Consider the following 22044-nt stretch of genomic DNA (forward strand, 5'->3'; position numbering starts at 1 on the left):
CGCTGTTAATCGTTTGATGATGGCCTAAAGTATTATCCGAATGTAGCGACGGATAGAACATACTCGCAGAGGATGCAGAGTGTGACGAAGTCGACGGCTGTTGATCCTCAACCAGGGCGCGCACACTACTCAGGACCTCATTCATCCCACTCAAGTACTGCTGCGCGTTTGAATGCTGCGGTGTCGAAGCCATTATCATCTCTGATACTTGTGGAGTGTTTCCAGAATGGTTACGCAGAGAATCTGCAAGAGCGACTGTGTGACGATGAGAGCGGGATGCAAGGGACGTATCGCGTGGCTGGACCTGCAGCAACTCGCGCTGTTGACTTGAATCCTCGATCAATTGAAAGGTATTACCGCCAGGGCATGATTCCATGGTCGAGGAGCCGTAAGAACAGGCAGAGTTGGTGCTATCATGAACCCCTGTCGTCGTGTAGCCCATACCTCGGATTTCTGCTGCAGGTATGATCTGGCTAGCTAGAGTGGTATTGTCCGTGGGATCGCTGTTGTTATCGCTGCAGTACTCAGCAGGGACCGGGGATGAGTGCGCCCAGGGATCCATAGCAGTCGTGTTGACATGAGTAGAGAATGTTGGAGACGAGTTAGGGAACTCTGAGTCTGATGAGAGACGAAAGTTGAATGCCGGGAAAGTGTGCGCCGGAGGGACAGAGTAAAGATGTGAAATGGACGGTATGGGGGTGGAAGGCGAGGTTGCGGTAGTAAGAGATGCGATACTGCGTGTAGAACTTGCAGTAAGGGACCAGTTCATTTCCATATCGATTTACGGGTTCTAATAGTGAAAGAGGCAGCGATAGCAGATATAGGATTCGCGACGCGTTTTGTGAAAAAGAGAAGTCGGAGTGTTCGGCTGTTGGTGTCTTATCTGACGCAAATCGAGTAAAAAAAGATGATGAGGCAATTGATAGACAGTTTTATAGCAAAGGCACCCCGAAGAGGAGGCTAGTAAAGCATTGCCGTCAAGATGCTGCCCTATAGTGCGTATGTGGTTGTTGATGTGCATCGATGGATGTTAACAATGAGAATAGCAGAGGACCCATTGCACCGGATAGCGAGCAATCGAGGGAGCAGACAGCGGACGAAATAGTCGAAACAATAGACGATAAAGGACGACGTGGAGGACTATTGTCCGAAACGGATGCAGGGGTATTTTTTCCGTGGAGAATCAAATTACGGAACATGTTGCACGGGCATATGGAATTATAGTCCACAGACCTGTGTAGCAGGCTCGAACAAGAAATTCGCCCTAAAAAAATATATACTAAAGAATTCATTTACATGCAAAGTCAGGCGAACAGACAACAGCGAGCTTTTTTCCTCGGGCCAACGGCAATAGCGGACAAAAACATCAACGACAACAGAAAGAGAGCAAGGTGTCACACGGGAATTTTATGATAGTTGCGTTCATTTATCGTGCTGTGAGGCTAGGACATGGCGAAGAAAGAAGGCAAAATAATCAAAAGAGCAAGAGGTTGTTCATATTCCATCCATTGTTTGATGGCCCTCTAGTTCGGGCAGATGGGAGTGCAAAACAAACATACAAACACCCAAACATCCAAACAAACAGAAGGGATGGAGATATAAGCGCGCGTAAAATTACCATCGTTAATTATAGACACTAGCAGGTGTAATAATAACAAACGACCATGGCCACGAGGAATGTGTAACCATGCATAGGTTGCATGTTTACAATACACACGCGCACAATGCAGTCGTAGACCAAGAGATGGAAAAGTCATGGCTAACGCTGTTCACCGCTCTTTTGCACCATCTCCATTTCCCAATGTTGGTTCTAGGGCCGTAAAAAGAAAAGTGGATCGGAGGTGGTCCCAGTTGATATCGAGGAGATCAATGGACCTTGAGCCTTGTTCTACAGAGCATTGTTGTCGAAGCTGCAGTCAGAAGGCGGTCCATTTGTATCTCTGCAAGGTTGCTTCTTGACTAGGCCGAGACGGAGGCTGGAAGGCAAGGCAAGGCTTTGCTCCCTCGTCTTCTTTTTCTCCGCTGCATGCACTTGTATTCCCTTCCTCAGATAATTCATGCGCTTCGCCTTTTACGAAGAAGAATCATCATTCATTGGTCTCCAGGCACCTAACGAAGTCCTCCAGCCCCGGATCGTCACCCACAGCCTCCCCGAGTCCCATTAAAAAAAGACCGCACGTCCTCTGCGCGATCTCTTCCAAGTCGAGAACATATTAATCGTTGCCACTCTAAACCGATCTGGGACCAAATAATGGAGTGTAAACGAGGCCCCAACAGGCCTGCATTTGCAGCATTTTTTATTTTTTGTTTTTTTACGCAATTCGCGTTGAATGATCTTTTTGAAACAAAAGCGGAGGTACTCCGAGGCCCTGCTACTCGAATTTTCTTTGTTTTGAAAGATCAGCTCCGCCTCGTGGTATCCGCCCGGTCTTGAGAATCGCAGCAGAAATTACTCAGTTCAAGCAGCAATATATTTATCCCTGCTTCAAAGGACCTTCTTCTAAACTGGATACTCCAGACTCTCACATCTTATTTTATTCTTATTCTTCTTACAACCACGCGTTCTATGGGTATCTCATCATCTCCATAAGTAAAAAAAAAAAAAAAAAAAATTGAAAAAAAGACGCGATCGGGGGAGGGAGGGGGGAAGATTTGACCGCCAAAGTTCAGATGGGAATGCCATAGCGTTTGCATTGCTCAACCGCTCGTTGCTCCTTCTGCCGTGCTGCCAGTTGCCAGTAATGGTTCCGCTTCTGCACATTGGCCTGCACTACTGCGCTTCCTTTATGGTATGCATCTCCAACTAGGTACTGTGCAAACGCATTACCAGAATTCGCTGCCATTTCCATATGACCGAATCCTGTAACATGGTTTCGTTCCACTCCTTGTCCTTCTAAATAGCAGACGGCAGTGTAGAAGTGTGCATTCGATGCTAAGCGTTGCAGTTCCGGCGCCAGCTCCATGAATGTAACTGCGCGGAAAAGTTCAAACGCCGCCTGTCGGTTCTGGACCTGACCTCCCTCGCCATGGAACAGATAGTAGCCAGTCCAGTACATGCCCTCTGGATTTCCCTGGTCGCTGTAGACCTTAAAGATCTTCCATGCCTTGTCTCGCTCCTGTCCCTCGTGGAGGAGCAGAGCCTGCGGCAGAGTGTTGATCGGTGTTCCAGTAGCAAGACTCGTTGACCGGGGACGGATGGATTCCTTGATGGTTTGTCCAGACGATATGCTACCGTCGCTACTGCCACCGCTGTTAAACATATTGTTGTTGCTCTCAGTGCGCTTGATAGAAGATTGAGGCGAAACCCCGGTGTTTTGCTCTGTTAACGCCGGACTGCCCAGCTTGCCATCACCTTGGAGTGAAAGGCGGCTCATCTGTTCCTCTAGCGATTTCGAAATCTTCTTGGGCTTGATCCCTGATGGACGCGTGTTTCTGTTGACAAGCGGAGGGGAATCTGTTGGTCTCGAAGCCACCGGAGATGCAGACGCATTGGCTTGCATCTGCGATATGACCTGAGTATCACTCGGAAAGGTAACAGCAATGGGTGTACGAGTCGAGCCTTGCGTAGGTGCAGAAGAGAATGACACAAGTTGTGGTCTCGCCGTGCGTGAAAGGCCATTGGAATCAACTAGGTCTGATCCGGCGTACTCTTGCTTCGGCGCCGGCGTCTGATGTACCTGCGGTAGTTGAGAATGAGATGGGAATGATTGCATTTGAGGGCGTGGCGACTGCTGCTGGATGTGCTGCTGCTGAAGCCTTGGTGATTGGTGTTGATGATGCACCTGCTGCTGTCGCTGTTGTTGTTGAAGCTGTGGTTGCTGTGATTGCAGGGGCTGGGACTGTAATGGTTGCGACTGCAAAGGCTGCTGTGCGTGAGCATGTCCTTGTACCTGTGCTTGCCCTTGACCCAGTGCCTGTCGTTGCTGGGCTTGTCGCATCTCCTCCATGGATTCTTCGACATATTGCTTGTTGACATAGGGGTTGTTCCAGACTTCAGGCGTCAGCAGCCCCGTCTTTGGGGTGATGGGGGTCATAGGCGGCGATATTGGGTAGACCTGGCTCATCATGGGCGAGGGTGGCGACATGGCAAACAATGGCGCAGGATCCTTCATGCTCGTCGGAAGTCCTCCAAACTTTTCCTGCCCGTTCGTAAACTTGACGCAGGCATCCCTGAGAATAAGCAGCACCTGCGAGACCGTAGGTCGCAGACGAGGATCATGAGACCAGCAGGCAGTCATGATATTGGCAAACTCCAGGGGTGTTCTCTCGGGCACAGTCTCATATAGAGGTTTAAGGACAATAAGTTCTGGCAGCTGCCGATCCGTGTAGTCGATATACGGGATCTTGTTGGATGCGATTTCGAAAAGAAGCATACCGAAACTGTAAATGTCGCACTCTGCCCCATATCGAACATCCTTATGTGTCATCTTCTCGGGTGCCAGCCAGCGAACGAAACTGAAGGGGTCTGACATAGGTCGGGTCTGTGCTGACTCTAATCGACTCTGGCGAAAGTTGGTAATCTTTGCTTGACCATGTCTCGTCAACAGAATGTTTTTCGCCCGTAAGGTCTTATGGATGATTCCAACCTATGACAGACACCAGATGTTCGAAGTAAAGGTAAATATCGTTGTACAAAGGACCCTGCAGAAACAAAGCGCACTGGTCATGTCCTCCATACCTCGTGCAGGAATTGAAGTCCTCGAGCAATGTCTGCCGCGACGAACAGCTTCTGCTCCCAGTCCATGTCGCCCTAAAAAAAAGGGAATAAAATATATGAGTATAAATTCAGCCCATAGTGTCAGGGATTTAGTAAGACCTAGACTCCTCTTTCTTTACCTTCGACAAAGCGGTTGCAAGATCGCCTCCAGGCAGCCACTCCATGATGATGCTGATCTGGTTGTTCCTGTTAGTAACGCCCATGAACTTGGTGATGTAATTACAGCGGTCCAGCTTCTTCAGGATGGCGATTTCGTTCTTCAGCATGTCCAGCATATCCTGCGATCCAAAGAAGCCTAGAGGCTTTTCTGCGACCTCCTGGGCTAACCATGAGCGCTTGTGCACAGGGAAGGTCCTTCCTTTGCGAGTCTCCCCTGGAGTTATGTCAACAATCTGCCGATAGTCAATCTCGACTTGGGCCAGGATGTCGTCCATAGGGCGGTTCTGGGCAATCATTTGACGGATGCCCATAAGCTGACCGCCGAGACATTCGACGCCGCTCTGAAGCTCCTTCCTAAAAGCACGCAGCTCGACCATATCTTCCTCGAGCGCATTCCTGTCCGTCTCGAGCTGAGATTGTGTCCTCAATGCGATGCCGAGATTCAGCTAGAGACCGCCATCGTAGCCAATTGCCATATCGTCAATATCAAGAACAGTCTGACAATATCGCGTACAAGAAGAACCTTCTCTGTGCAAAAAAAAAAAAAAAAAAAAAACTTACATCCAAAACACAACTGTCAAAATCCCGTAGCAGCGCGTCGAATTCATCGCGAAACCTCAGAGCGTAGAACAGCTATCGTTGACATTGGGGTTTCAGATAATAAGCAGAAAGAGAGGCAAGGGTTAGAGCACTTGGACGGTAAATACAGACCGATTCCAGCATCGCATTTGGAATGGCACAGCACATTGTCATCGAATGAGAGGTGGTTGATTCCACATAGTACCTTTGAGAATGTCTTTCGTTTGCTGATCTCGGCCACAAAGTCCCTCATCCGCTCCAGCAGCTGAAAGTACATCTTAAAAGCACTTTCTGATATAACGATGGACTTTGGGTTGACCTTGTATTGCTCGAAGGCGGCCTTTATGATCTCGTTTGCGATCTGGATCCGGTGGTCCATGGCATGACAGCTGACCTTGTTTGCCTGGGCGGCCCTTGCCATCTCGTTGATGACGAGGGCCAGTTGAATGGCGCCGGAGAAGAGTCCAAAGTCCACCATGGTGTGTGTGCAGGGAGAAGAGGCGGAAGTGAAAGAGAGTTAAGGGAAAGGGTATAGAGAGAACGGTGGTTCGCAGCAAGCAAGCAAGCAAGTAGTGCGAGCAAGTGGAAGTGAGGTGGAAGCGGGAGGATGGAGGCGAGGGTAGGAAGCTGAGTGTGATAATAATAATGGATGCGGCGAGGATGCAAAAGGACTCTTGGATTAGGGGACAGGTGGTTTAGCCTGCTGCGAGAAGTGAAAGGGGACAAAAAGTGTGCGATATGTGCAAGTCAGGCTGCAGAGGGCGGCTGCAAGTGTGAAGTGTTCAAGCAGACAGAAAACAGGCAATGGGTTCAGCTCAATGGAAAACGGCCGTGGGGGGGAAGTAGAAAGGAAGGAGAGGGTCAAAGAGGCGAAGAAGGAAAGAAGGACCAAAGGTGAGGAGTGGTGCTGTACATGTACACATCCTTCCTGCTTCCTTCCTTTCCACCGTGTTCGTTTTATGCGTTGTCTCTTTGTGACCATACACTACCTTCCACCATCTGGTTCTCAGCGGTACCATTGTACCATTAATGGCCAGGAAACTAATACTGCTCTTCCTCTCCTCTTCCTTCAGCTGTTGTATTTCATGCCTGTACAATGAGGGATTGTCATCATCCTCTTCCAGGGACAACTCCAACCTGCTTCACTCACTCGCACTCCCGTTTTATTGTTCCTTGCACTGCCTCATGTCAAATCCGCATCAAGAGTCGACCAAGAATAACCAAAGGACATGAAGGTGTCAGGCCAGATTGAACCTAACCAAAACGAAGGAGTGGCCATACAAAATAAAAAAAATGCGGCGGACCTGTCCAGGCGACTACGACACCATGAATATGATGCAACGTGCCACACCGCCTCCGTGTATCACTTTGCTTTCGCTTTCCGACATAAAAAAAAAGAGGAACAGGGAGGGTATAGAAATACAGTCTTATATAACAAAAGCTCACAGTAAGAAGGAGTGAATGAATGCGTTACATTGCGATTTACGTAGCACATTCACGAGCTTTATTGGCAACAAACAAGTAACCAAGAAACAATAAAAAGAAGGGTTGAAACGGTTGCAGTCTCATGGGCTCTTCATTCCGTAAGAACGTCTTTTCTCAAGACGTCCGTCCGATTTTCGTTAACGGCGTTCTCGAGAGTCCGCCGACTTTACATATCTGCCAATGAGATCCCTTGGAAATCAACCTTGCTGACAACGTTTAACTCTGTTTGCAAATCAAGATAATCAAGGTGTCCTGTAAGGCTCTGTGCCTTAAAATCCACTAATATCCGCTCGTCGTATGAGATCGCACGACTTGTAGTCATATAAATGGCCCCACTGTGAGAAAGAGAGTAAAGGAAGCATAGAAGAACGCACAAAAAAAGAAAAAAAAAGCGCGCTTTCCATTCTTGGGCTAAGCACGTGCCCCTTGTCTTTTTTTTGCTGTGCCCAACACGTCTTCTTTCTTTCTTCTTTTTTCAGTCTGCCATTAACAGCGCCTCTTTCTCCCTCTTTTCTGCTTTTCTTCTACTTCGACTCCTTCACCCTCCAACAACTTATAGCCATCCTGTCGAGCTTCATTCCTCCCCACTTACTCGTACCAGCCCTTCAAAATCCCCGCCATGGCCAAGAGTAAGACCCCAAGTCGGAAGAGACGCATTACCAAACCAAAATCTCCGCGACTTGCCACCGTTTTCGATTGCGTCCGTTGCCACCATGTTGAGACAGTTCGTTGCAAGCTGTATGTCCTCTATCAATATCTTCTTACATCGATCTCTCTCTTTTGCACATCCCAAAAACACGTCCTTGCTAACCCAAAAACGCTTCATTCTCTATTGTCATCATAGCAACCATGAGCAAAGGACCGGATCCCTCGAATGTAACCAATGTGGGGTCATCTATACCTGCGAGATTCACCGTACGCTTCCTTCCTTTGACTACCTTCTCATGCATCCAATACACTAGCTCCTATCTTAACATATTCATACCTATCACTTTCATAGATCTGAGCCACGATGTAGATGTCTATCACCAATGGATCGATATTTGTGAAGCCGCAAACGCAGACAACGGCACCGCGGTCGAAACCGACGCCTCTGTAGCACAGAGACAGGGCCAGGACCAGCTACAGGAACAGGACCAGCTACAGGAACAGGAACAGCTCCTATCTCGAACCCAACCCCTCAACCGCGAATTCCCCATCAAGCCCAAGAAGAAACCCGCCTTCAGAGAACCAGAACCGCTGCATATCAGCGTCCGCTATCGAATGCTTCAAGAAACGTCTATTCGAGTTGCCGGTCGATCGTAAAGGTGAAAAGCGTCACTATCACTTTGTCGAGCCAGCACTCTGATCTTAATGTCAAAGCGGGACCTTGGATCCATGTCTTCACACACGAGGACTCTGTATAATATGTATCTTTCATATCTTCGTATAACCACAGATTTGCATACTTCCTTCCATCTGCTGCTGCTGTTCTTTCTTTAATAAATACGATCCGCTGCTACATCAGACATGTATGACACTTATTGAACTCCCTCAACTTTTTTTTTTTTTTTTTTTTTTTTTTTTTTTTTCATTTCGGTGGCAAAATGCGAATAGTTTATGTTTGAGAATGGACTAGATACAAAAAGTTGGGAGAGAGGGGAGGAAAGAGACCTAAATACATCTAATTTGGGCGATCATAACCAGGCTCGCCCATCGTGCTCCGGTAATTATGTTCCTGGTGTGGTGGGGAACGCGGATAGTGGCTATATCGAATATCATTTGAGCGAGGTTCAGAATGAGGGTCGATCTGTTGTAGGTGAGGCGAAACGCGACGGGGCCCTGGATGGGTGTATCCACTCGTATCAGGCTTCGGGGTCCCTCTGTTGTGACCGTCCTTCCAATATTCTTCAGAGTATGACTTATAGAAGTGCTGCCCTGTCGACGACTTTGTGCGTCCATCGTAGTGAGTTGGGGAAGAAGGGCGATGAGAAGGCCGTTGGTGATATGTATCCGAAGCATATTCGCGGTAGGATGATTGTGAATAGCGGTAGTCGCTGCTGGGATAAGGAGGGCCATTGGGTTGTGGTGGCGGCGGTTGTTGATGCGAAGATTGATAACCAGGCGGTGAACGAGATGCTGCAGGTTGGAGCGAGCGTTGGTGCTGCAGCATGACCATCTCCCGAAAACTCGTCATTGTCAAAGCTGCCTCTTTCTTCAATCGCATTTCGTCGCTGTCCTCGTCCTCTTCTACAATCTCGGACCCTCTCTCCCTGTGGCGATCATGGTTCTCGATGCTTCGTTCTGGGCAGCTAGAATAGTCGTTTGATGGTCCGTTTTTGGGTGTAACTCCATTCGGAGGTAAGCTGTTGGACGGTGCTACGGGCGAATGTGAAGACGAACGTGCTCGTCGCAGAGGAGTTGCACTTGATCCGGAAAGAGAAGTCGGTGACGGTACTATATTGGTTTCAACTTCTGATGACTGCGGATGATCCTCATTCAGGGGGCCGGCTGTGTTCTGATGCGCAACTTCGCTGATTCGTCGCGTAAGACTTCCAGTTGGAGGTGAGCTGGATCCTGTTATCGCGTGTGCGGATCCATTGATAGGAAAGGTCGAAGCAGAGGGTGTCGTAGGCTGAGATAAAGGGGCTGAAAAAGGCTCATCCCTAGGTGTTCCCAATGGAGTTGTGCTTGCAGATTGGGGTAAAGACTGGGCTTGAGACTGAGATTGCGGGGAGGATGCTTCCTGTGGGATAAAGAGGATCGTTCCACTATGGGTTGTTCGTTGGTGAGTGATAAGTCTTGCGAGCTGAGTATAGGTTGCTCCACAGCGATTGTGGCGACAAACATATGGCCGCAGATTTTGATCCGTGTGTACGACGCGATGGTGAGATAATGAAGACGACTATTAGAGCGCAAAAAAAAAAAAAGTACTGGATAAATACCACTTCCAGCTGCATGCAGTATACAGTATAGGCACAAAGCACATACAGTATGGAAAGCCTTTTGACAGTCCTTGTAACCGCAGAGATATGGTGGTTTCCCTGAGTGGATTCGATAATGCGTCGTGAGGCGCGAGGCAACCGTAAACTCCTTTCCGCATCGAGGCCAGCTACAGCGGAATCTATTTTGGATCGACCAAAAAAGGAAAGAAGAAGCGGCAATTGCCCAAAAACTAATCAGTAAAGATCTTTCAGTCTCTTAAGAGGTAGTAGAGAGCTCGAGCAAATGTCGGGCATTGATAGTTGCCAAACGACATGCGTAGCAAACAACATACTTTCCATCCGCGTTCCGCTCAAAGTCGGGGGTCGAGCTGAGTTCCTGATCAGTTGAATCCTCGCCTTGCGAGTCTCGTGCGGGCGAGTCGCTTTTGGGAGTCGATGGGGTGGTTGGCTTCATTGTCCGCTGCTTATCCTGGCCATCCTTATCCGTCATGACAAACCGGATCTCGAGTGGCTGGGCGTCATCCTCGGAAAGCCTCGGTGATGGGCGACCGTGCGGCTGCGCGTCATCATCCATGACCATCAATGTTGGACGACCAACCTTCCTGAGGGACCCATTTTTGGACTCTTGTTGAGCCGAGGGGGTTGGGGAGATAAAGAGGAAGGACGTCTTCCCACTTCTGGAGGCTATTGAGAGACATGTAAAAAACCATAAATCTTGACCAAGTTAGGATTGATGACAAACAAACAAGGCAAATGGAATGGATTGATTATAACGTATTGCGCAAGGGAAAGAAGACTGACCTTGGCTACGCGGCCTTTTCTTGGCAGTGGATGTGGACGACGACAGGCCTTGCGGTACATTATGGTTCTTCTGACCTTGACTGAATGTATCGGTTATTCCCGCCGCTGCTGCTTGTGCTCCTATCCCTGTTCCTGTCCTTGTTCCTGATGGTCCATTTGACGCTGCTGAATTGTCTGTGGTGAATGTTGCGGGAGCCTTTTCCTTTGTCACAGCTACTGACTGTACAGGAGCATTGGCGCGAAAGGTATGGGTGCTGTATCCATTACTGATCTCATTGGGTTTGATTTTTGGGTGCGGCGAGTTGCTGGTGCTACTGCTATTATGTTTGCCTGTATTGGGGTGGTGTGCGGACTGTTCCTCCAGTTGGGCCACGGAAACCGAGTTAGCGTGCTTCCTCGCGGAGGTACCTCCTGGGCTGCCATTGAGCGGGGTATCGAAGCGGAGGACAGTGGTGGTCGAGACTAGGGCGGTCGGAGGCAGTGGAGACGAGGTCCTGCCTTGGCCGCGACCGACATGGGTTGATTCTGACAGAGGGGCGACGGATGCCCCTGGGGGATTCAGTATTTGTGACAGATTCATTGTTGAGTGGAATGATGTAGGTCGTTGAGGGGGCGATGGGGCCCGAAGAGCTGGATTAGAAGAGTGGGAGAAAGAGAGAGAGAGAGAGAGAGAGAGAGAGAGAGAGAGAGAGAGAGAGAGAGAGAGAGAGAGAGAGAGAGAGAGAGAGAGAGAGAGAGAGAGAGAGAGAGGGGAGGTAAGAAAGGGGGGGAAAGAGGGAAAGAGGGGAGTATAGCTGGCCCGAAGTGGAGGGAGCGTGGTATGCTATACACTGCAGTTGGCGACGGGGTTTTTTAGGATATGTGCGGTTGTGAGCAAAAAAAGAAAGTGGACAGGACGGAAAAAGTTGGATGGGGAATGTTTTTTTTCCTTTATTTGTGTGTATGCAGTGAGTGTTGAGTGCTGAGGAAGGACGAGGGGGGAGTACGTATTATTTTATTTTTTGGTGGCAAAGGATGAGGAAAGAAAGAGGAAAGAGAGAGAGAGAGCGAGAGAGATTGAAAGAAGAAGAAGAATAGGATGACGACGGTGGTGATGGCGATGATGGTGATGATGATGATGCGTCTGGAGGATGAGATGCTGCTGCTGTGGAGTGAGGAGTGATGAATGAGTGACAACTGGAAAGAGCTTGAAAGAGCTTGAGTGGGAAGACTGAGGGCAAGCCAAAAAGGAAAGAGGGATAAAAACTAGCTTATCCTGAAGGGGGGTGCATGTACCCCCACTTTACTCTGGGAACAAAACAGGGGGAAACGAGTGAGTCGCATTGGTCAAAACAACACAGCGTGTGTCTGTGTGTGTAAATGTCTATGTTCTAGGCTCCTGGGCGCCTCTTCGGGGCATCATCATCACTGGCATCATCCCTGGGAGCCGAGCTCAATTGACCGCATGGGTCGTCACCGCCGCACCAAAACTGAAAATTATTGTCATTTCGAATTGTCGGCCAAAACAAGTTCACAAACTGATTTTGTCAAGATCCGCTCCTGCGATTGGCTGGCACATCACCCTCCCACACAATCACACCCACTCACAACCCTGCAGACACACCCACACTCGTGTATACCCACGCGCGACCCACACCCACCCTCGAGTGGCTGCCAATCAGATCAAGATATGGCCACCATAGCCATAGCTCCCCTCTTTCGAATACAAACAGCCCTTTCCAATCATTGGAGCATCAAAATCTTCCAGGCCAAGCGGTGATCAGGCACGACATCATAGCCGAAAGTCGTTCCACGCGATGCTCTCAATCGCCCTATTTTGCCGTAGACTATCCCCTTTCATTCCGTAGTAAACGACCTGTAACTCTTTGTACTACTTTCAATATTCTCACACTGGTACTTAGTCATCAAAACAATCTTTCTCTGACAATCATTCCTCCGTACACACACATCTCCGGCGTGTCCTTTGAGAGATATTTGTCCGTACTCACGAACAATTTTGCTTCAGGCCAATCATTATCTACCAAGCAAGTTCAGAGGAAATCCAGTATAAAGTTGGAAATACAACCCCGAACTTGATGGCTTTTCTGGTATCACACATCTTTTTAATAGTCAGTCGTCTGAAGAGGGGTATCATCTTGTGGCAAACTCAAATCCACTTGTGATCCGGAACCCAGACGCGTATTCGAGCCATTGTCGTCCTGATCATCGGGGCTGTCCTGATTTTCGCTCTCTTGAATCTGAGAAAACGACCAAACGCCTCGGTTCTCAAGGGAAATCTTCTGTTGGTGGTATTTCTCTAGCTCCTTGTTATGACACACTGTGATACAGGTGATATTTAGGAGGCGGCATTGTTTAAACATCTCGTGCTCCGAGTCAGTGTCCATAGAGCTAGTAGCCTCGTCCAAAACTAGTAGCAATGAAGAGAAAAATGACAGCGTTGTCAGCTATTGTGTTCTGTATTCTTTTACTCAGGTCATTGAAAAACTTATCATACTTACTTGCAAACATAGGCCGAAGGTAAAAGAGACGTGCAAACGCCATCTTTTGCATTTCACCTGGCGACAGCATTCGGCCCCAGTCCAGCGTGTATGTATAGTCGAAATCATCAATCAAATCTACGACGTTCTCAAGACGAGCTAACTTGAGGACCCTAATCACGTCCGCATCCGACATACTCGAGGCGGTCTCGCTGAATGGATACACGAGCTGCTCGCGGAGGGAGCCATATGTCATGTAAGAGACCTGAGGCAGGAAAATCACTTCCTTGCGGTATCGATGAGGAAGAAGGATTTCGCCTGCCCAAACCAAAGCGCAATTGAACCATTCATCCGTCAGTGCTGATAATTAATATCATCTGAGTGTGTATAAGAGGAAATGAAGCTGGCATTTGCACACATACCTCTCGAGACTGGCCATAATCCACCCATTGCGCGCAAAAGAGATGTCTTTCCAGATCCTAAGGTATTAAGAATAATAAGGAAGTCAGTAAATCCACGTCAATGCACATTGTTGGCAGTCTACTCTACCCATCACTTCAACCGCAAAAATGTCATGGCTTACCGTTGGGTCCCACAATCATGGTATTAAGTCCAGCTTCAAATCTGAAGTTGAAATCTAATAACGGGCACAGAAATTGTCAGTCTAAACTCAACGATACAATAGTGATCACTAAACGCTTCCCTTCCCGAAGCGACATACCAGACATGACAAGGTCTCCAGTGGGCGTATTGAAAGCCACATTTCGGAACCGAATGGAGGTATCCATCGACAGGGCCTCCTCGTGTGGAAATTCGATTGCAATGGTCTCAATCTCCGTGTTAAGTTCATCCAGCGCCTCCATAAGCTGCCCCAGTCGAGACGTGTAGCCTGCGAGGTCGGAAAAGTCCGTGCTACATTGGATAATCTTGGAGAACAGATATGTCAAGTACATTGAGACGAATGAGGTCTAAAGGGATTGTTCAGATTAGTGATTATTCATTCCAAGGGTAACAAAGGACTGAGTGAAATGAACCACAGGTCGGCCGATCTTACGTACTCTGCTGATAACAGCCGAAATATCCGAAGGAGGCAAGTGATCATAGCTACCCCAAAAGATGGGAATGGCGATGATTACGTAGCTTAGGATCGATCCAAAGTATGATACACTTTGCTGCAGGACTATAAGATGGACCCAAGGCAAGAAGAAACAGACAAAACGACGTCAACCATTGACTCGAGTCGGATATTTTCGATCCGACCTTTCTCTCCTTCATACGACCTACATTTTAGAGGCAGCTCCTTGTAAATAACGTCCAGCTGTGTTTTGAGTAAAACCTCAAGCAATTCATCTGCACGGTCTTTTGCTTCGCCCTCTCCACGACTGAAAGTGATCGATTCCGCAAATTGACGGAAACGCATATGCAGAAATCTAGAAGATATACAAGGTACAAGAGCGAGTTCGTTTAGTGCACGATGCATCAACGAAACAAAGTCCATTCCATCAGGATCGAGCACTCACCTGAAGTAACCTTCTGCCGATTCTTTATAAAAGACGGCATCGACAATAGGGTTGATTAACAACCGACTGATAATCGTGCTAAGAATGAAATAGCCATAGATGCACAGTGGTCCGACATATCCCGTCATCTGCCAGCATTTCCAGGTGTAGAACGCGATGAGCAAAGGGATGATAATCAAATCCTCGACCATTTTCCTAATGGACTCTGATATTTTTTCAATGTCTTGTGTGATACGCTGGTCTCTAAAACCAGGAGTAGGAAGACATATTAGAGTTGCAGAGTGGCAAGTTAAGGCAACGACTTTTCAGTGTTTTAGTCCACTCACGGATTATCAACCTCTTCGTCGCGCATGAACAAGATTCTGTAAAAGAGCTTTGGTCGGATGTAGATCTGGTGAAAATATAGCGTCAAAGACCTTCGGCTCTCCAAGGACAACAGACTGCCCAGAAGAAAGATGCCACTTTTGCCCTAGACGCATGAATGCGTGATTAGTGGAGAGTCAGCACAATAAACCCTTGGGTCTGTGCGATTGAGCACGAGAGTAGATGGCAGATGGGACATTTGGAACAGGCGGGACGATGGGAAAAGATGGGAGGCGAACTTACAAATCCCGCTAGAAAAACCGTTGTCAGCGAGGTGAGCAGCAGTTTCCAGAAAGCAGACGAGTCCTTGTCGCCCAGGACTTTGTAGTATCGCGAGGGAATGGTGCCCACATAATAAACGATACCTTCGTTCACGATGCAGAACAGAGTCATGCTGAGATAAAGCCAGAAGACCTTGGATTGTTTCCCGCAGTGCTTACTAAATAGGATCTTTGCAATCTTCCATAGACGCTTGCAGAACAGTGTGTCGATGAGGTATTCGTCCTTTTTCTTTGGGAGGTGGAATCCGGAGATGGTGGGTCCCGAGTCTCCAGCAGCGGTTCTTGTTCTACATGAAGAGTCAGGATGACTGGAACGGAGGAAGGAGGGCTTGAGGGCCCTGAACCGCTGGGCGATGGACCGGAAGAACCCCTTCTTCTGATTCGAAGGGCCGTCGCACATGAATCTGTCCTGGTCTCTGACAGATCCGCTCACGGTGCGATCTTCATCCCTGGTCTCGTCGTCTTCGGTTGGAATCAAATGGTACATGAGCTGAGGCAGGGGATGTCCCAAGTGATTAGGAAAGAGAGATGGTAGAGCAGTATTATTTGCCGCCAAATGGATTCAGGGCGACCTGGAAAGAAGGGTACCCCACATGTATCACACCCAGTCCAAACCAAACAAACGGGACAGAAAAAACAACCTTGAGTCAAACTATCAATTGAGGCATGGATAGATCTTTTACCACAACGGTGTCCTTGTTACTCACGCCTTGCTGCTGCTGAGTCTGATAAGCGCTTTGGTTGTGTATGCGTACTGGCTAAATGAGCGGCACACACGGAGGGGAAGGAGAAATTTAACACCCAACGCGTCTAGGATGCATATCTCCGGCAGGAATCGACGCATGCGACGACTCCGACGATATTCACGATATTCTATGTTCTCCACTTGATGAAGCTCCATTCGCCCTGTATTTTTATTAAAACAACATAGCTTCTAGGCCTGTTTGAAAGATGCTCCAGTGAGTGTCATAACAACCTTCATTCTATCAGGTGTTGTATTTGACTAATACGTTATTCGTGAGAATACTGACTGGCACGTACATTGATAAAAGGGTCACTTTCAGTCTCTTTGTCCTTCATTGGTCTTCTCCCACATGCATGCATTGAGATGGCACTTGATGGCGTTGAAATCTGCTCCGTGCGCTCACACACTTAAAGTAGTTCTGACTATGCCTCGAAAACACCCATCGTAACAACCTTGTTTGTACCGATAATGTTCAAAGCACGGAGAGAACTCAGATTGCATCGACAGTGAGCGCCAGTAAGAGGAACCAATTGCTTGCCAGGGTAGTGTTTGCCGCGTTTAATTGACAACATCGGGCAAGATTTTCGATGCGAAGCTGTTGGCAAAGGCAAAATGAGTCGTCTCTATAAACTAGCAGGAAAAAGAACGCGCTGTTGAAGATGTTTATCTGTGGATGGCGGGCCTTGGTACAGGTCTTTTTGGTGCCAAAGTTGTAAGGCTATGAGAAGCTGACCCAACGATACTTTCCTGAAATATAGCTAACCTGAACGAGTGGAAGGGAAGGGGCTATCATTTTTCCCAGGGTCCTGTGAAATCGGTCCTGCTCCACAATACGCACATGGACAAGGCAGCAAAGCGTCCTGAAAGAGCTGTATCGGATGATCTTTCAAGTGCCATGGTCTGCAGCCTTATGTCTCGATTTCTTTCAAGGCGCAATGTCCCCATTTTCTGAGATTCTTATTGCTCTCTCTGTTAGAACGCAACCAGCAGCCATAATGAAAATAAAAGAACGAATTTATTTAGTAATGAGTATTACTTTACATATCTCATATGTACTCGTTGTACTTTCGCCGGTTGTCAGTGTCTTCTTTTCATCAGAATTTCGGCAACACTCATTAAATATCTAAAGCACTTCTCCGTTCATAAGATGTAGGGATTCAGCACCGATTGCAAAATGGCCCATGGAGCACAAAATGTATTCTTAAAATCTGTTGGAAGTGCTCGCTTGGGCTGAGTTATCCGGTACTCTTAAACAGTGTTGGCTCAGATCGTCTGCGCCCTCTTGAACATCAACATCTTAGATCCAAATACTTATGAAAATCGGTAGCATAATATACGGCACCATGGACTTTCGCCTAGACGCTCACTCATCGAAACAAAGAGTGATGCTGAGCCGAGGTGAGCTCATGATAGATAAAGTTAAATGACAACTCCTTATTCTAATGGGTCATGCGCGTAGTTCTTCTTGCTCCCATCATTCTTCTTAGTCGGTGCCCGGTTCCCACTGGGCCAATAGGCCCCCATGTGTCCCTATGAGTCCCTATGAACCCCTATGAACACCAATTCACTCTATATCCCCATTTCACGTATAAACACCCACTTCTCTCTTTTCTCTATTCCATTCTTATCAAACTTCTTTCCCGCTTTTCTCATGTTCTTCTACACACATGATAGTACTCTTTTCAGATACGTATTTTCATCTCCACCCTCCTCTATTTCGCTTTCATTTTTCATGCCCTATTGCGCTTTCCAACTTCCATGTCTCACCTTGCACCATATATTCTATACTCTTTCCCCTTGCTGACACGCTTTTACCTTCTTTTCGCTCAGCTTTGCTTTCTCTATAATCTTTTCGACCTATCGTCTCCAACACAGCTTTACTGTCATCAGCAAACCTCTTCCACTTCTTGCTCTTCTCTAGGAGGTCCCAATACCCTGTTTGAGCGGCCTCGGCAACATAGAGATCCCAGGAATTTCGGCTTTCAAGTTTCAATCTGTGCATTATATCCACTCCCCAAAGGGTTTATTAGCCCTAGCAGTACATTTGGGCCGGGAGCACCAAATCCTCGCACTCCTCACTTTCCATACTCCCCTCAGGTCATCGTCTCCTCTGGTCATGCCTTCGGGACCGAGGAGCTTCACTTTCTTTTCACACAAAAACAAGAGGATTCTTAATAATGCTTCTGAACCTTTTTTTTTTATCCAGTTGGCCTCTTTTTGAGCCTCGCGCAGGAGGGGGGAAAAGAGAAAGAAAGAAAGAAAGAGAGAGAGAGAGAGAAAGAGGTTAGAGTACGATGACTTGCAGCCTGCCCCTGGTATGCTCCGCAAAACCCTGCAACCAAGGTTGACTGATAGCAAGCTGAATCGAAGTTGTTGATAGGACTTGAACGAAGAATAGCCGAAAGCCAAATAATTGAGGCTTTAAACAGTTTTACTGGTGATAAATGAAACATCTGCCAGCGCCTCAATTCTTTGATCGAAGAAATGCGTTTAGCATAACTTATTTCGGCAAAAACTTGGGCTGAACGTTTAAAGCTTAGCCCGTAGGGCAAATTGAACGCATTTTGAACAAAATGATGCATATAAGCCACGCCGATAACGTTTCAGATTTCGTGTTTTATATTTTTTCTCACCGCTACTATCCTTTGTTCCTTTTTGTTTTCTCCATTACATTGTTTTCTTCGCCTACCTTTGCACCTTTGCACCTCTTCGCGCTCCTTTCCATCATTCGCTCTTGCGTTAAAAGGTAATGGACTCATTCCACTTTTCAACCGCATGGAAAACATTTTGTCAGTAGCGACCTGGCCTCCTTTAGCTCTAGCGTGTTCAACGGAAAGCTAACTTTCTCTGGCACGCCGACCGGGGAGGTAGCCGCGACAGGGTGGCCTCCAGTAGGGCCGCACGATGCATACCCGAGCTGGTGGTCGTGACGCTTTGCTGTCGGTCCATGTGGTGTTGGCGAAGGATGAACGGAGCCATTGTTAACAAAACGGCTTGCCTCCTTTAGCTCTGGCGTGGTTAACAGAAAGATGAGCTCTCTCTGGCATGCTGACCGGAGAGGGAGTCGGACAATGTGTTCAGCTTGGACGCTCCATACAAACCCGAACTGGTGGTGGAGACTCTGCGTTGAAGTTCCGACAGACACATGTGCAACAACCTGCAGCTCATCCTTTGTTCTTTCTTCCGCCAAATAGCCAGGCGGCAATGCGAGACTGTATGAATGAGTGGTTGCTAACAGCTTCCTATCTTGTGTGTTTTTGCTTTTGTGCTCCAAGCCTCGCAACATGCAACACATTGCGTGGGCCAATGAAGTCAGAGAGGTCGATGGCAAATTGAAGGAGCATGTCTCGTTCTAGTCCTTTGTCAGAAGGTTTGGTTTCAGCAGCAAGGAGGAAGCGATGTCTCAGTACGGGCGGCTGTTGAGCTCGTCGAGGTTGAATAAAACGCGACAGGAGCGTTTGAGAACTGTATATGATGACTTTGTGGAGGCACGCCTGGATTCATTCTGGTTGTCATGGGGCAGCACAGGAAGGTAGCGAAGGCTGAAGTCGAGAGGTGTCTTAACCAGGTCCAACATCCCAAAAGCCGCTCATGCAAAATCCTTGGTAGTCTGGGGATTTGGTTTAAGTCATGGACGATGAGGTGACAGAGCCTGTTTCTGACGCTGTGAACAAGCACCTTAAAGTTCTTGCGGATAGGATTCACGGAGAGATTGCTGCATTGAATATGGGCAAGGTAGCTACAGACGTAGCAAGGAAGGTAGCAACAATGATTGTAGAAGAATGAAGGTTGTAAATGTTGCAAGTTTTTGTTGCTGTTGTTGTTGAAAGAAAATGGGGGTTCATGAAGGAAGGGAGAGGCGCCATGAAGAAAGAGAGAGAGGGTATGAAGATAGCGACGGATGTTATTAAGAAAGTGAGATTCAGCATGAAGAAAGTAAAGGAGTATGAAAAGAAAGCGCGGGAGTGTGTGAAGAAAGCGCGAGAGTTTATGAGGAAAGTGGGAGGGGCTGTGAGGTTTTTTTTTTGGGGGGGGGTTTTTTTTTCTAGCGACGTCCCCTTAATTTATTGGTTGTTAGCTCTGAGGCTGCCTTCAAGATGCTATTAGGTTGTGGCGGGGGTAAGGACAATATGTTCGAAGAAAAAGATCTGGAGGAAGCGAGCGATGCCAGCCATCCCACAGGGGTCCCGCGTGTGAGACGCATGTTATCTTTGAAGGAGAGGCGTCCTTGCTTATCCTGAATAGAGACTAGGTCGAGGAGCTCTTTGTCTGACCATTTGGTTTTTGTGCAGTGGTGTTGCAGGAGAGAGATCCAGGCTTGGCGCTTGGATGGGCAGAGCACAACATAGTGATCCAAGTCTTCCACGGATTCATGGCACACTGGGCACATGGGGAGAAAAGTTACTCGGGGCCAGTTTGTGAGGCGAAAGCTCGCATGAGGAAGTGACTCTTGGAGATATCGCCACCAGAGATTACGGCCCTGCGTTGGTAGAGCCTTCTTCCAGAACTTGGACCATTGAGCCGGCATTCCCTCAGATTTGTCCTTGTGGAAGGGGAGCTGTGCGAAGCGTCGGAAGTCCCCTGTGGTGGCCTGAGCGAAGGAGGTCGTGGGCACGTTTATGTCCGCGGTCGGCAAAAGGATGTTGGTCATGCGGCGACGTAGAGACTGGGTGTATAAATCCACGAGGCTTGGCCGTGCTGTTGCCAGAACTGGTAGGCTATATTGAGAGACATCGGAGCTTGTGGCAAGGGGCTGTCCGTGAGGTGGGTCGAGACAGAGGCTTCTGCGAGCTTGCGCGCAGTGGTGAAGAGGCGGTGCAAGAGACGAATGGACCTTGTGCAGGACCATGTTGCCTTCCTGTCCAAGCAAAGCAGGGGCGTCAGCGGATTAGGCGCATTGGCGTAGTGCTGGAGGAGACAGCCGAGGATCTTGCGTCCCATCGAGGGCTTTTCAGATGTCATGTTCTGTAGATACCTGAGGAGGAGAGCGTCCAGTTGTCTCTCGGGATCATCGATTCCTAGACCGAGGCTGGGGCTGGCTTGGACCGCATGATAAAGGTCTTGGTGACGCGTCTAACCTTGGTGAGGAACCAGCGAGGAGGGGGAATCACCCAAATAACGCGCCACAATGTTGTGAGGGCAAAGGAGTTGACCACCAATGTCTTACCCTTCACCGACAGTGGCCGTTGGGAGTGAATCGCCAAGCAGGACTGAATCTTCTAAAGGCGTGTCTGAAAGAACCCCTCGACCTGCTCTGGGCAGATGGGCACCGGGTATCCAAGGTATCGAAGAGGTTGCGGTTTGTTGGTCAGTGGGTCTTTGGTGTATTCATCATGCCATCCGATGTTGTCAGCTGCGATTGCCTCGCGCAACTCTTGATTGGGAGCCTTGGTGAGTGGAAAGGCTACCGTCTTTTCGGGGTTGAGGATGCCGTTGGTTGCATTCGAGTATGTCGCGAAAACGGACTTGGCTCGATTCGATTCGCTCTTATTGCGCAGGATTAGCAAAATGTCGTCAGCGTAGGCGAGCTCCTTGATCGGGTGGTGGAGACGGGGGATTGTGATGCCGCTTATCTCGTCGTTTTGCATGATAGTGCGGAGGAGAGGCTCGAGAGCGATGTTAAAGAGCAGTGGTGATAGTGGATCTCCTTGACGAACTCCGCGACATTGTTGTATTGGTTTCGACAAGTGGCCGTTGATGTTGGTCCTTATTTTGGTCTGGAAGAAGAGGCGCTGGATGAGAGTTCTGAAAGCCTCCAAAAAGCTCATCCGTTCCATTGTGGCCAGGAGGTGGTCTGGGTGGACACAGTCGTATGCTTTTTCCATGTCCAGAAGAAGACCAATCTCCTGTCCGCCTTCCTCCCGTGAATGGTCTATCAGGGCGTAAAGAGCGAGGCCATTATCGGCAATGAAGCGTCCTGCCATGAATACTGTCTGGTAGGGCGTGATGACCTTGGGGAGGATTTTGATGAATATCTTGACGTCGCAGTTGAT

The 22044-nt window shown here is 48.3% G+C and overlaps 8 protein-coding genes across 8 annotated transcripts; 1 reads left to right on the forward strand and 7 right to left on the reverse strand.

The window, feature by feature from the left end:
* Positions 1-2666: 2666 nt before the first annotated feature.
* On the reverse strand, positions 2667-5933 carry BC939DRAFT_481260 (uncharacterized protein; the record flags this gene model as incomplete). The annotated part of the gene is made up of 5 exons (XM_051559009.1): positions 2667-4586; positions 4679-4750; positions 4837-5322; positions 5438-5509; positions 5661-5933. 5 exons carry the CDS (start codon positions 5931-5933, stop codon positions 2667-2669), a joined length of 2823 nt encoding a protein of 940 aa, XP_051407386.1.
* Positions 5934-7265: 1332 nt separating this feature from the next.
* Positions 7266-8427, forward strand: BC939DRAFT_466319 (transcription elongation factor Elf1 like-domain-containing protein). The gene is made up of 4 exons (XM_051557629.1): positions 7266-7355; positions 7500-7678; positions 7785-7855; positions 7941-8427. The coding sequence occupies exons 2-4, from the start codon at positions 7560-7562 to the stop codon at positions 8243-8245; spliced, it is 495 nt and encodes a 164-aa protein (XP_051407387.1). The 5' UTR covers positions 7266-7355; positions 7500-7559; the 3' UTR covers positions 8246-8427.
* A 1265-nt stretch (positions 8428-9692) lies between these two features.
* Positions 9693-10036, reverse strand: BC939DRAFT_389985 (uncharacterized protein; the record flags this gene model as incomplete). Its single annotated transcript, XM_051551895.1, has 2 exons — positions 9693-9824; positions 9911-10036. Coding segments are annotated over 2 exons (258 nt in total), but the record flags the coding sequence as incomplete, so codon positions are not given.
* BC939DRAFT_333221 (uncharacterized protein) lies at positions 9988-11420 on the reverse strand. The gene is made up of 2 exons (XM_051551618.1): positions 10666-11420; positions 9988-10548 (listed from the first exon to the last, which is right to left on the reverse strand). The coding sequence occupies exons 1-2, from the start codon at positions 11243-11245 to the stop codon at positions 10121-10123; spliced, it is 1008 nt and encodes a 335-aa protein (XP_051407389.1). The 5' UTR covers positions 11246-11420; the 3' UTR covers positions 9988-10120.
* A 1163-nt stretch (positions 11421-12583) lies between these two features.
* On the reverse strand, positions 12584-15908 carry BC939DRAFT_466324 (ABC transporter transmembrane region 2-domain-containing protein). Its single transcript, XM_051557630.1, has 10 exons — positions 15269-15908; positions 14989-15131; positions 14663-14905; positions 14427-14572; positions 14201-14322; positions 13864-14110; positions 13726-13779; positions 13565-13621; positions 13164-13460; positions 12584-13072 (listed from the first exon to the last, which is right to left on the reverse strand). Exons 1-10 carry the CDS (start codon positions 15791-15793, stop codon positions 12768-12770), a joined length of 2139 nt encoding a protein of 712 aa, XP_051407390.1. The 5' UTR covers positions 15794-15908; the 3' UTR covers positions 12584-12767.
* A 2817-nt stretch (positions 15909-18725) lies between these two features.
* BC939DRAFT_333332 (uncharacterized protein) lies at positions 18726-19513 on the reverse strand. Its single transcript, XM_051551620.1, has one exon. The coding sequence runs from the start codon at positions 19344-19346 to the stop codon at positions 18819-18821; it is 528 nt and encodes a 175-aa protein (XP_051407391.1). The 5' UTR covers positions 19347-19513; the 3' UTR covers positions 18726-18818.
* Positions 19514-20075: 562 nt separating this feature from the next.
* Positions 20076-21270, reverse strand: BC939DRAFT_523910 (uncharacterized protein). The gene has a single exon (XM_051561247.1). It carries the CDS (start codon positions 20898-20900, stop codon positions 20097-20099), a length of 804 nt encoding a protein of 267 aa, XP_051407392.1. The 5' UTR covers positions 20901-21270; the 3' UTR covers positions 20076-20096.
* BC939DRAFT_402786 (uncharacterized protein) lies at positions 21070-21270 on the reverse strand (the record flags this gene model as incomplete). The annotated part of the gene is made up of 1 exon (XM_051552697.1): positions 21070-21270. A coding segment is annotated over one exon (201 nt), but the record flags the coding sequence as incomplete, so codon positions are not given.
* Positions 21271-22044: the final 774 nt, after the last annotated feature.

Source organism: Gamsiella multidivaricata (genome assembly GCF_025024155.1).
Source record: "Gamsiella multidivaricata strain RSA 2152 chromosome Unknown BC939scaffold_96, whole genome shotgun sequence".
NCBI classification, from domain to species: Eukaryota; Fungi; Mortierellomycota; class Mortierellomycetes; order Mortierellales; family Mortierellaceae; genus Gamsiella; species Gamsiella multidivaricata.